Here is a 13601-nt window from a genome sequence, read left to right on the forward strand (position 1 = left end):
GACACGCCGGCTTCAGCGCGGACGGCGGCGAGAGGAGGCCGGTGGCATGCGCTGCGGAAACTAAACAGAATTCCCACGGGAGCCGGCGACGGCCCTGCTGGGGATGTGCCCAGAGGGGCTGACAGGGGTCTGCACACCACGGTCACTGGGCACTGCCCACAGGCAAGGGTGGGCGCGGCCCCCGTCCGTCAGGGTAAACGGATAAACTAAAGGAGGTCCCTACACACAATGGAGCGTCATTCGGCTTTGGAAAGAAGGGGATCCCGACACCTGCTAAACATGGAGGAACCGAGAGGCCGCTGTGGTCGGTGAAAAGGCCGGACGCGCAGGACAGATACCGCGCGGTCCCACTGGGCGCGGCAGCCGCCCTGTCGCCTGCACAGCGGCAGGAGGCAGAGCGCTGGCTGGGGCCGAGGGGACGGAGGGACAGCGGTGAGTTTAGTGGGTTTCAGATTTGCACGACGAGGAGTTCTGTGGACGATGGGGGTGGTGGTTGCACAACAGTGTGAATGTACTTTAACGCCACGGAATTGTGCTCTTAAAAATGGTAAGTCTTAAGTCTATTTTACCACAGTAAAAAACGATTCGAAAACAAATAAACAAACAAAAGTAGATTGTCAACGCCCTTGATTGTGGGCAAAGCAGGGCCCGGCCACGCAGGTGGGCCAGGTACTGGCTTTTCAGTCACAGGTGTGTGTGTGTCTGGGGGGTAAGGGGCGGCTGGGGGGGTGCGTGCCCTGGCCAGGTGCTGCGGCTGAGGCTGCTCCCCTTTATTTGTGCGGCTTTCAGTGGCTTTGTGCTGGCGATGGGCTGTGCTGTGTGGGGCAGGCAGCCTGCTGCAGGGGCACCTGCTGGTGGTGCCCGCTGCCTGGCTCTGCTCTCCCCCTTCTGGGGACAGAACCCCCACTTCTCCATCTTTCCCACCGTGAGCCCCTGTGGATGGTGGGGACTGATTCCAACCAAGCCCCCTCCAGGGAGGGGCAAGGGATCGGGCCTGGCCAATCCGAGCGTCAGAATCTGCTGGCCTCAGTGATTGGCTCAGAGGCGGACATGTGACCCAGGACTGGCCAGTCCGTGTATTTCACAAACCTCACAAATCTCCTTCAGGGATCAACAGGGTCCCAAGTTGAACCAAAGAATCTTAATCTCCAGACTTTTGTAATCCCCACCCCCTTCCCCCGGGGGCCACTAGGAGACTAGGATGGGACTGATCCTGGCTCTTCTGCCACAGGAGGAAGACGCTGTAAGAGAATGGAGCCCAAACCGGGAAGAAGTCAAGGCTCGGAGAGACACAACAAATACTGTCACCTGGGCACCTAGATCCAGCTGTGCCTGAAGCCCTACCTCTACCATGTGAGCCAATGAATTTCCCTTTAAAAACATATCAGGGCAGCTTGATTGAGATTGGTGACATACAACGCCATTCTGCTCTACAGAACCTCGTGCTGCCGGGGCTGGGACCTGGGCCCCCGGCGGGCCTCTGACCCACCCTTGCCACTCGCTTGCCCCTCCCTGGAGCCAAGAGTCAAGTGCCCACCTAAGTCCCTAATTTAGTCACTGAGGGAGGGAGCCCGCGGCCAGCCTTACCGGGACTGGACCCCAAAGGTCATGTTTGGAGGGATGATGGTGGGCTCCTTCCTGTAGCGCCGGTTGTCCTTGCTGCTGACGCGGAAGTCGTTGAGCTGCTTGTACAGGAGCGTCTCCCGGGCGGTCACCAGGCCCGCCTTCACCGCCCCTCGATTCGTGGCAATGTAATCCCGGTTCAGCTCCTGGTGGCGGGTGGGCTGCGGCTTAAACACGTTCCAGTGTCCGATGGCTGAGGGCAGGGAGAGACCGGTCCCGGCCGGAGGTCAGCGGGGAGGCACAGCCACTCAGTCCTGTGCCTGCTGGTCCCGGAGCCTGCTGCCACCAGCCTGCTGCTCCCGGGGGAGGGGGGGCTGGGAGAGTGGGGATTCCCAAGATCCCGGCGGGCGGTGAGCACCCTGCCTGCAGCTGGGTGGCCAGGCCTGGGTGTCCTTTGGGTAATCAGGATCAGTCCTGAACCTACCCAAGCTCACAGCTTAAACCCAGGCTGACTCCTTCCTATTTCCCTGCTTGGTCCTTCGCCGCCCCCTCCCCCGCCCCACGCCCAGACCGTGGGATCCCCCAGATCGAGGCTGCAAGCCCATTTCCCAGCTCATTTCCCAGCAGTGGCCCAGGGCGAGCGCTCCGGCTCCAAACATGCTCTCTCACCTTCGGGGACCCCTCTGTCCAGCCCCCTATGTGCTCTCTCACCTTCAGGGACCCCTCTGTCCAGCCCCCTATGTGCTCTCTCACCTTCGGGGACCCCGCTGTCCAGCCCCTATGTGCTCGCTCACCTTCGGGGACCCCGCTGTCCAGCCCCTATGTGCTCGCTCACCTTCGGGGACCCCGCCGTCCAGCCCGCGGACGTAGAGCCCGTAGTTGAAGTCGATGCCGGGGAGGCTGCAGCTCTGCTCCCGGGGCTTCCCGAGCTCAGCCTGCGGGGGCACAGAGAGCGGAGGTGAGGCCGGTCTCGGACCCGCTGCTCTAACATGTTCCGCAGGAGTCCCCGACGCCCGCGGGCCCCGCTCCCGTGGGCAGCCTCAGGGCCCTGGGGGCGCGGGCGCAGTCCCTGCCGTGAGCGGTGAGCGGCTGCACTCGGGGTCCTGCAGCTGAGATGGGGCCCTTTTCACAGAGACTCCCCAGGAGCCCCGTCGGGGACGGGCATCTTTCCTCCCTGACGCTTCCTTCCTCCCAGTGCCACGCCCCTGTCACCCTTGGGCACTGGACTGGGCAACTACCCTCCCTCCCTGGGTCTCTAGAGACCTCCTCCCCGAGCCCCGAAGGGGTTTGTGGGAAAGACGTTACCCGTTACCGGTGCATTCTCAGCCACATTGACCTCAGGCACCGTGTCCGGCCCGGGCCACTGGCCACACTGCCCCCCGCGGCGCCCCGAGGCCAGGGCCCTGTCCTGCACGCTCAGAGCGCCATCCTCGCCCTCAGCACCATCGTCCCTGCCGGGTCCCCTGGTCCAGAGGCAGTTTAGTACAGCAGTTCAATGTCCTCGGTGTCTCAGGCTCCTCTCCTCCCTCGCGCTCTCTCCTTCCAGCTCATCTCGGTCCCACCTCCCTGGCTCCCGGGGACCTGAGTGCGTAGGGAGGTGGTCGGGACCCCTGTGTGGCTCGTCACTCTGGAATTAACGCCTCCCTGGAGCTGGCAGTCCGGGCCCTGCACCCTCCAACCCACCCATCCCTGCAGCTTCACCTCCCAGACCCCCCCCCAGACGCCCCGCAGTTTAGGGGGGCTAGCTCACTCCCCTCCCCGAGGCTCTGCAGGTGCCCAGCCTCCCGGAATGCCCTTTGCTCCTGGCCCACCCTCTACTGTCCTCCTCCTTCAGCTCTCTGCACCCCTGGCACTCACAGCAGCCGCTCCCTCCCTGGGCCCCGGTAACTTTCGCTGTCTGTTCTGCTTGTTTGGGGCTCAGAACTGAACTGACCTGCGTTTCTATGCACAATTCTGCGAACAGGCTGAAAGCCTTTGGGTTGTAGCTTTAAATGGGCGAGTTGTGTGGTGTGTGGATCATATCACAGTAAAGCCATTAACAATCACAAGGTAGTGTAAGCAAGTCACGGATTGTGTGGTAATCAGTTTAATGTCTGTCTCCCCTGGTAGACTGTGAGCTCAGTCTTCATTGACTTACTAGAGGCCTGGTCCACGAATTTGTGCACCAGTGGGGTCCCTCTGCCTGGCCTGCGGGATCAGGCCGAAACCGGCTCTCTGACATCCCCCGAGGGGTCCTGGATTGCGAGAGGGCGCAGGCCTGGCTGAGGGACCCCACCAGTGCACGATCAGGATCAGGGAGGTTGGCCAGCTGGGGAGGGGCTGAAAGAGGGCTCCAAGGTGTGTCCAGCCCGTCTCGCTCAGTCCCTGATCAGCGGACTCCAGCAGCAAGCTAACCTACTGGTGGGAGCATCTGCCCCCTGGTGGTCAGTGCATGTCATAGCGAGCAGTTGAGCATATTACACATGAATTGGTTGAACGGCTGACCGGACGACTGGACACAGCATATTAGGCTTTGATTCTATAGGATTTTAAAGTTAAATAAAAACAATTTTTTAAAAATAGACAGTAATTTTTAGAGAAGTTGTAGGTTCACAGCAACATTGAGCAGAAGGGACAGAGGCTCCCAGCTGCCCCCGTCGGTCTTTATTTTCACCTTCCTTTCCAGGGCCCAGCACAGTGGATGCGAGGACATAGGAGGGGGAGTGAATGAATGAATGAATGAGTGAGTGAAAGGCCTGCTTGGAAGCTGTCGGTTCTGTTTCATACAGAACCTGCTACGTTTCTCCCTCTTCCTTCCCCCTCAAACCCCGGCCCTGACCTTCCTGGAGCGCCCCGGGGTCCGGCGTTCCAGGCGGTGCCGGGTGCCGGGTGCCGGGTGCCGGGTGCTCGGGCCTCTGCGAGCTGGTTTGTTTGAATTCCTCCCACGTGACTCCCTCTGAGCTGCAGACGAAGCTCTGGCTTCTCATTTGTTTATGAAAATGATCTGGCCTCTCTGATGACTGCCGGGAAGTTAATTAAAATGTGACTTCTCTGGGCGAGGCCCCCTCTGGGCAGGTGCAGGTGGGCAGGCGTCCAGCTGGCAGAGGATCCACAGGCAGACTCGGGAGCTGGCTGCCACTCCGGGCGGGCAGAGGGGTGGGGAAGAGGCGGGCGCCTCACTCTCCACGCTCTTTTTCTGGAACCAACAGCTGCCGGCGTGCATTGGAGCCTCAGGCTGCAAAGATCACCCCCTGGGAGGCCCACTCATCTTTTACTCCACAAACATTTGTTTTCTGCCTACTCCGGGCCAAGCCCTGTGCCAGAGTTTGAAGGTAAACAAAGAAGAGGCATAGCCCCTGCCCTCATGAAATTCATCTTCTTGCAAAGAGGACATCGGAACAGATTGCCTCCAGCTCTAAAAACTTGTAGGCCCTAGAGTGAGACAAGATACTTGCAATACATGGACCTGACGAAAGACTCGTATCCATCATATATAAAGAGCTGCTACAAATCAATAAGAAAAAGGCAGCAGATCCTGTAGAAAAATGAGCAAAAGAGTTGAATAGGCATATCATTAACAGGACGTCCAAGCCGCCAAGACCCACGGGTTAAGGTGCTCAGCCTCGGTGCTGTCGCTGGGGGTGTGAAGCGACTGGAGCGCTCACCCCCTCGGTGGTGTGTGAACTGGTGCGGCCACCGTGGGAAACTGTTGAGCCGCGTCTGCTAAAGCTGAACGTATGTCAGCCTGATAACACCCTCCTGGCCCCCAACAGCAACGAGCGCCCCGTCCACCCAAAGCTCTGGCTGCAAATGCGCACACACCACGCTATGTGATAGCCACGTCCCGGAAGCAACCCTAAACACCAGCCCGGGCAAGGAAACCATACTTATTCCATAGAGCGCCCTACAGCAGTGGTTCCCAGCTGGGGGTGATTTTGCCCCCTGCCCCCCAGGACATGCAGTCCTTTCCGGAGACATTTGGGGTTGGGAGGGACTACTCCCCTCCATCTGGGGTGGGGCCAGGGCAGCTGCTAAACACCTCAGGGCGCAGGAGACAGCCCCACCCAGTGAGCTCTCTGGCCCTAATGCCCAGAGGGCCGCGGCCAAACAACACAGGCCACCAAGGAGAGAGAGGGCACAGCTATACCCAGCCCACGGGGCCCTCACACCCACGCGCAGCACGGCTCTCTGGTGAGGAGTCCGGAGCCCGGGTCCTCTTGGGGCGGGGACAGTGGCTGAAGCTGCTCCAGGAGGCTCAGGGGCGCAGTCCTGTGGCTTCCCGACCCCAGGTGGGTGCCCTTCACACCCGTTCACTGGGATTGGCAGTCATACATCTGAAGGGCAATGGCCAAGCGGGAGACCCACCTTCAGACAAGGGCTGCCCACACACAGTGACAGAAACCACAGCGGCAAACAAGTCAACTCGGCTCCCAGAGGTCTCCGGGCTGCGTCCTGAGCCTGGGAGGGAGGGGCCCGCCTGGAAGTCCCTGAGAATGGAAGGGTTTCACTCCTCCCCTCTGACCTTTCCAGATGGGGTGTCGCCGGGGAGACAAGAGATGCCCCAAGAAGTTGGCGAGAAGCAGGCTCTGCCCCTGGCGAGGTCTGCTCCTCGGTGAGTGGGCGGGGGGTTAAGGAGATGGCTGTCGCTTCAGGAAACATCGTGGGGTTCGACTCGGCTCAGACACCACAGCTCAGTGCTCCCCCCACAGCAGCCCCTCACGACAGCTCTCGGGGGGAGCACGCTGTCCCCCAGGACGGATGGGGACGTCGAGGCTCAGAGAGGTCGCAGACCAATGCACCTCAACTCCTGCTTCTCCTGCTTGTGGCTGAGTGTAAGGCGCCTCCGGCAAACCCTCCAGGTCTTCCGAGAGGCACGCCTCGCACCGAGGGGCCCTGAGATATGGAAGCGACGCAGACGGGGGCCCCGGCCCGGCCCTTGTCACGGGGGTGTGAGCCTCAAGAGCCGAATGTGGAGAGAAGTCCCGGCGTTGGGCCCGACCACCCGCCCTCCTCTGCAGCTCCCACCCTGGGCCTGCCTCCGAGCTTCCCGTCACCGGCTTGGCTGGGATGCGGCTCTGGGTGACAGCTGTCCCCATCAGCAGACAGCTTCATTAAGCCTCATTAAGATGTCATCCCTCCGCCTGCGTTCCCAGCTCTCAGCTCTAATTAAAACCATCTCTGCCCGCGTCCCCAGGGGCCGGGGATTCTCTGGGCTCCTTCTGCACGGAAGCGGCCTCCAAGCCCCCGAGGGAAGGCCAGGCCCCGACACCCAAGTGGGAGCCAGGCCCCGGCCCGGAAGTCCCGTCGGAGCAGCTGGTGGCCAGCGTGGAGACCATGGGGGCTGCCTCGTCCGCAGTCACCGCGGCTCCGGAAGGCGGGCCCCTGGCCCTGGAGCCTCGCCACGACCCATTTTCCTGGGACAACTTCAAAGCAAGCGACCAGGCCTTGCGACTCAAGTCTAATTCTCTTCCACTCTCTATACTGTAAAAAACTGTCAACCAGTCCCCGTGAGCCACCGAAGAGGCAGGAATGGGCGGCACCGGGTGGCTTTGTTCCTGATGCCTGGGCTGGGGCCCCGCTGGACAGACAGGCCGGGGCCCCTCCGAAGCCGGGCTTTCTGTCGGGGGCTCCAGGCCTGTGTTCTGGACCCGCCTCCAGGCAGGAACCTCACTTCCTGGCAGCTCATTACCCCCCAGCCCAGCGTCTACAGCAGCGGTTCTCAACCTGGGCTGCACATTAGAAGCACCTGGGCATCTTTTTAAAATCCTGATGTCTGGGCCTCATCCTCCGGAAATTCTGTGTCTTTGTTATGGGGTGGGGCCACAACATTAGTAACAAAGAAACAGAATTTCCGGAGGATGAGGCCCAGAAATCAGGATTTTAAAAAGATGCCCAGGTGATTCTAATGTGCAACCAAGGTTGAGAACCGCTGGTCTAAAGGAAACAAGTGCTTGTTCCACAGTCGAGAAGCCCCGCTCTCCCCCGCCTCCCATTAAAGGTGGTCCCGTGGAAGCCCAGTTACGCGGCAGTTATTAAATATCCGTGTGCGCCGCCCGGCACGCGTACGCACACACTGCGGGCGCGCAAGGAGGGTAGTTCATTATTGCACAGCGACGCAAGATCCTCGAATGAAAAGCACAATATAAATGCAAATTGTGGTCATGATTAGCATCGAGGGTATTTATTTATCTCCATAATGAGAGCCGCCGATAAACAACCGCGCGAGACAAGGTGCGCGATGCTGCAGAGGGCGCCCCGCTCCGGAGCCGGGCCCTGAGCGCGAGGATTGAGTGGCAGGGAACACGCGACAAGACCACACCCGCGTGCGATCCAATAAAACAATGTCAAGGGAAAAAAGCCCAGCAGGATTTAGATTTTACATGGACTATGGTGGCGGGCGGCCATGTGAGACAATCCATTAAAACAAATACTGGCAGGAAACACACAAGCTATCGGTGAGGGTGTGTCGTTAGAGATAGCGGCCATTGGAAGGCGGGATTTTGCTCGGACTTTAAAAAGGCAAAAGGCAGAGTGAGGTCGTAGTTTCTGTGCCATAGATACCCGCCAAGGGTCAGAGTTCAGGTTCTCCCTCCCTGTGGGTATAACTGCTGTGAATTTATAACGGGGCTGAGGTTGCTGCCGCAGGGAGGGGTTGGGGGGGGGGGAATCCAGGCCAAGCAGGAGGATAGGGGAGCCAGCATGCTATGTCACACAGGACTGAGTCCCAGCTCTGCCACTTCGCTGGTGACCTTGGGCAAGTCACTTAATTTTTTAAAAAATATTTTTATTGACTTCAGAGAGGAAGGGAGAGGGAGAGGGAGAGAGAGAGAAACATCAATGATGAGAGAGAATCACTGATCGGCTGCCTCCTGCACACCCCACACTGGGGATCGAGCCCGCAGCCCGGGCCTGTGCCCTGACCGGGAATCGAACCCTGACCTCCTGGTTCCTAGGTCAACATCACACCCGCCTGGCAAGTCACTCATTTGTCTCCTCTGCGTTTTGGGGCTGGAAGACTCCGCAGGCCACAGGGAGCATTCGTGGCGTCTGGCCCGGGTGCATGTCGCTCAGCAAACGGGCTGCTGCTATTGCGTTGTCGTCGTTGGCGTGGCCTGGGCAGCCCTGCCACTCGGGCCGAGGGGAGCCGGCGTGGGGACAGCTCTCGGGCCCCACCGCGCCTGCCTGGCCCTCCACTGGGCCGCACCCGGCCTCGGGCGCTGGCCTGGGCGGCTCCTCTGTCCTCCCGGCGGCGGCTCCCTCGCTGCTGCCTGCGGGACTGTGGCTGATGTATGGCCTCGCGGCGGGAGGCGGTCACGGTGACGCCCGCGTTCCCTCCCCTCCCCTCCCCCTCGGCAGCTGGAGGCCAGGTCCTTCATTTGCATTTACATGATCTCGCTGTGCAGCTTATGAGATCGAGAGATTTATTTGCTACTTAGCTTGATGTTTGATTACACTCGGCGAAGGCGGCGGCCCGAGCACGGACGCATCGCTCTGAGCCGGGGCCTCTGGGGGCCGGTAAGTCAGCAGCGGGTTGAGGGGGACGCGCTGCATTTTGAAAAACATTTTGAAAAAGGCAAACACGAGAGGTTGGAGGAAACAGTCACCGAGATTTGGACGAAAACAAAACAAAAGCAGTAAAAACCGGCCGGGTGTCACCCCCGAACCCGCTGTCTGGGGAACGAGCTCCCAGACACTCCGGGGCCAAATCATAAGCCCCGCGGGAGGGGGTTCCGCCAACACAGGGAGGCGGGGAGGCTCGAACCCCGAATTACCAGCGTGGCTCTCGGGACAACACTGGGTCTCCAGGTCTAGCGGGGTGGCCTCGACTGAGTTACCCTGCACCCCAAGTTCCTGAGTGATAAAATGCAAAGGCAGCCTCCTCTTAGGTTCACGGCTGAGATAGTGAAGGAGGAGACTGTGGGCGCGGGTGGAGGGGTGGAGGGAGAAGGGGGCCGGGGGGGGGGGCCCAGGCTGGGACTGCATATTTGAGGTCGGCCCCTCCCATCTCCTCGCTCTGATGGTCCCTGTGGCGGCAGCTGGTGCAGGTGTGCCTGTTGGAGGCACGGGGTCTCCTGACCTTTTGTGTCAAGGGAAGCCCAAGGGCAGGCGGACCTGCCGGGCCCCACTCCCATCATGGCCCTCGGCCCCCTGAGTCCGGAGCCTGGGAGCTGGTGTTCGGCCTCTCGGCCTCGTCTGCCCCGGGGACACCGGAGGGCGGACACGTCCCCTCTGAGCGCCACAATCTCTCGAGGCTCCGAAAGGAGCAGGCACCTCCGTGGACGGCCAGGAGAGGCTCCTGGGGGAGAAGTCCTAACCCGAACGGACCGGCCGGCGAGCCTCGGATACTGTCACCCCCACATCTGCGTGGGGTCTACGGCTTTAAGGGAAAAAGAGAAGCACTCGGTCAGGCCTTCTCGGAGGGCCTCCCAGCAGCCCTCGGTGTGAGCAGAGGGGTGTGAACCCCGTCTGACCCTCCTCCCTGTGTGACCTGAGTCTCAGCTCCTCGCTGTGTGAAACGGACAGCCATCCCCGCGTCCCCACTCGGGATGAGAGACAAGGTTTCGAGGAGACATGAGGTCAGGCGCCGGGGGGGCGGGGGCGCGGAGGGGGGCACGCAGCCGGCGGGTGTGCGGCTGGGCGGCCCTTCCTTTCCCTTCCTCTCTGGGGCCACTCGGTGGGAAGAGGGGGAACTCCTTTGAGCCCACCCCGGCCGGCGTGGGGTCCGACCGGAAAGGAGGAGGTTTCTGGGCCGCAGAGAGATAACCAGCGCGCGGGCCTCCTCTGCCGTGGGGCTGACCGCGGGAGAGGGCGCGGCAGGCTCCCTGGTCGTTTGGTGGGTTCAGCTGCCCGGGGTCAGCGCCAGTGGCCACGGAGGCAGCAGGGGCGAGACCAGAAGAGTAAGAGGAAGCCAAGAAGGAGAGAGGAGCAGGGAGGAGCAGCACAGAGTGATGTGTGTTCTTCTCAGAACTTACAGCCGAGATCAGAGGCGAGCGAGCGCTTTAAGTTCTGACAGCTGCGGGATCGGCCGTTGGGCCCTCTGTTTACGCTTCCGTTTTCTCCATCGGTTCATTGAGAAGCGGCGCGTGTAACAGGGAAGGAAAACGTTCGGCGCTTTTCCCCCTGATAAGCCCTTGTTCCTTCCGAGAACAGATGAAAACGCCAGCTCCAGCGACTCCCGTTTTGATGTATATTTCATCACATCTCATTGATTGTAAGTTTTATTTCCATGTCAATAAAAAACCGGCATTGTAATAAACGAGGAGGAGTTTAACACAAAATGGCAGCTGACCTGTTAGCATGCCGGGTAGCGGAGCGGGGACGCGGCTGCACAGGGAGCCTGCTAATAAGGACGCTATTGATTTCCGCGCGGAGCCGGGCGGGCGGCGGGCGGCGGCCCTCTCTGCGGCCTGCAGGGCTGTTTCCGGTTGCTTCTGTGCTGCTGCGTTACAGGGAAGGGTGTGAGGGCCTCTGCTTGGTACCCTGGAGCAGAAGAGCTGCATATAACCTGGTCGCGGCTGGAGGAGTGTAGGGAGCGAGTTTGATGATTTGGGGATCGAGCCCGCAACCCGGGCAGGTGCCCCGACCGGGAGTTGAACCGTGACCTCCTGGTTCATAGGTTGATGCTCAACCACTGAGCCACACTGGCCCGGCGTGCCAGTGCCGTGGGAGGGTATGCAATGCAGACAGGCCCTACATGGCGAGAAGTCTGCTTCCTCGGGCTGCGTTGGAAAGCAGTTGGAGGTGTGACGATTAGAGTTTGGTCTGGTGGACTTTTGAGCGAACAGGTCTCAGCCAGATCCAGCCCGCCCAGCAGGGCCTCGCCGGATACCTGGCACTGCCCACTGGGTCTGTGTCCACGACTGAGCCCTGGACCCGCCCGGGCCCGTGGCTAGGAGGAGGGAGTGCTCGATGAGAGAGAAGGTCTCAGCGCCCTGAAGACGTCCGGCAAGAGGCAGCTGAGCGAGGCGCGGGGGAGGAGGGCTGTGCTATACATGATTCAAGGGGCGGCTTCTCAGATGCAGTCGGGCTGCCCGACTCCCGTACAGATTTCAAACAGGCGGCATAATTGCTACACGAGAGATCTGCTTGTACTGAGCTTTTAGCTGGGAAATCACCAAGCTCCGTGCTGCTCCTACAATTAATCATCGAAGGCTTCGGAGTGAGCATGCCCCTTCCCGCCGCCGACCCCGGCGATGGGCTCCAGCCGGCGTATAAGGCGGCGGGTTTTATGAAAGTGTTCCTCTCCCCTGCACCGCACCCTGGGCGGCTGGGGCGCTTGCCCGCAAACTGGTGCAGACCAGCCGGTAATTACTGAACTGGAAACGGACAGCGTCTCCTAATGAATGACAAGCTGCCGCGCGGAAATCTAATTTGGTCTAATTAAGCAGCCTTTTGTGAGGATTTGTCTTCAGATGAAGAGGGAGCCGAGGAGATCTAAATGCAAATGAACGCGTGGTTTTGGTCTGAAGGGGAGGCTGAGGTGGGTGTCTCCGGGCCCAGTCCTCTCTTTATTCGATGAGGAGTCTCTCCTGGTCACCTCAAGCCCCCCCGCCCCACCTGCCTCGGAGGAGCCCCACCTTTTGGTCCCTGGCCTCTCAGACCTTTGCAGACAGGACCCCTCGGGTCTGCACAGCTGTCAGGGAGCTCTGGCTTATTCGGGAGCAAATTTTATTTTGCCCAAAGTAGTAAAAGCCAATGGGGTCTTGCTTATTGAAGGGACCTGCTCGAGGCCTCTGAGGTGCACTCTGAAGTCTGGAGAGGGGAGGGCACCCCAGTGCCATAGGGGGTGCCATAAGGGGACCACCTGCCCCTTGACCTGTGCGGTACACCAGGTGCCCACCTGAGGTCCCCTGGGTGCTGTCTGTCTTTTTGTGTGTGTTTTTTAAAAATACATTTTTATTGAGGAAGGGAGAGGGAGAGAGAGAGAGAAACATCAATGATGAGAGATAAACACTGATCAGCTGCCTCCACACGCCCCCTACTGGGGATCGAACCTGAAATCTGAGCATGCGCCCTGACCGGGAATCGAACCCTGACCTCCTGGTTCATAGGTCGACGCTTAACCCCTGAGCCACCCTGTTATGAGCTGGATGTCTGGGTCTCCCCAACATCAGGACCCTCAGTCTTGCTTATTGAAGGGACCTGACGGAGTTAGGGGGTGGGCCTTCCAGAGGCGATGCGGCCGTGCGGGTGGGGCCCTCCTGAGTGGGATCAGTGCCCTTATGAGAAGCAGCCAGAGGATTCGCTCGCTCTTTTCCTGGTGAGTGCGGACCCAGGAGAAGCCAGCCTTCTGTAAGCCAGGAGGAGGGCGCTCCCCTAGAACCGAGAGGGCGGCTGTCGGGACCTTCCTGACTCGGTGGCAACACAAGACACGTGAGCTTTTCAGCTCAAAGGTGATTCAGTGCAAAGAAAGCTGCCAGCACCATTTCCCGTGGCTTCTGTTTTCCTCCTGCTCCTAGACCAGTGATGGCGAACCTATGACACGCGAACTCATTTTTTTGGTTGATTTTTCTTTGTTCAATGGCATTTAAATATACAAAATAAATATCAAAAATATAAGTCTTTGTTTTACTATGGTTGCAAATATAAAAAAATTTCTGTATGTGACACGGCACCAGAGTTAGGTTAGGGTTTTTCAAAATGCTGACACGCCGAGCTCAAAAGGTTCGCCATCACTGGCCTAGACGATCCCCTTTCCCGCCAGCTCCCCGGGATTCCTCCCTGGCCCCGGCCATGAAAGCCCGCCAGTACCAAGGAAGCTCACCCCACCATGGGCCTCCTGCCTGCCCCGCGCCCCCTGGGCAGGGAGACTGGAACCAGCCTGGGGTCCCGGGACGCCCCCACTGCAGACCAGCCTTAGGTGGGCGCCCAGCAGTGACTGGGCATAAGCACGGGGACTGCGCCCCTCGTGCACGCTCTCCGGGTGGGCTCTCCCAGGCTCCTTTTCAGAAAACCAGAAAAGTCGGGTTCCAGGGGGTGGGGAGCCCACTGCAGGGTGGCGGGGGGGGGGGTCTAACATTCGCCTGAAAGCTCGGGATGCCACCCCTTCCCTCAGAGAC

The 13601-nt window shown here is 60.1% G+C and overlaps 1 protein-coding gene across 1 annotated transcript in view; it reads right to left on the reverse strand.

Moving 5' to 3' along the window:
- The window catches only part of CFAP77 (cilia and flagella associated protein 77), an 87061-nt gene that overhangs the window by 37428 nt on the left and 36032 nt on the right, over positions 1-13601 (reverse strand). Inside the window, exons 2-3 of the mRNA XM_036331511.1 lie at positions 2399-2498; positions 1588-1816 (exon numbers count right to left, since the gene is read on the reverse strand). Coding sequence (XP_036187404.1) covers positions 1588-1816; positions 2399-2498 — 329 coding nt within the window. The remainder of the gene's footprint in view (positions 1-1587; positions 1817-2398; positions 2499-13601) is intronic.

This window comes from Myotis myotis, unplaced genomic scaffold (assembly GCF_014108235.1).
Source record: "Myotis myotis isolate mMyoMyo1 unplaced genomic scaffold, mMyoMyo1.p scaffold_m19_p_12, whole genome shotgun sequence".
Classification (NCBI taxonomy): domain Eukaryota; kingdom Metazoa; phylum Chordata; class Mammalia; order Chiroptera; family Vespertilionidae; genus Myotis; species Myotis myotis.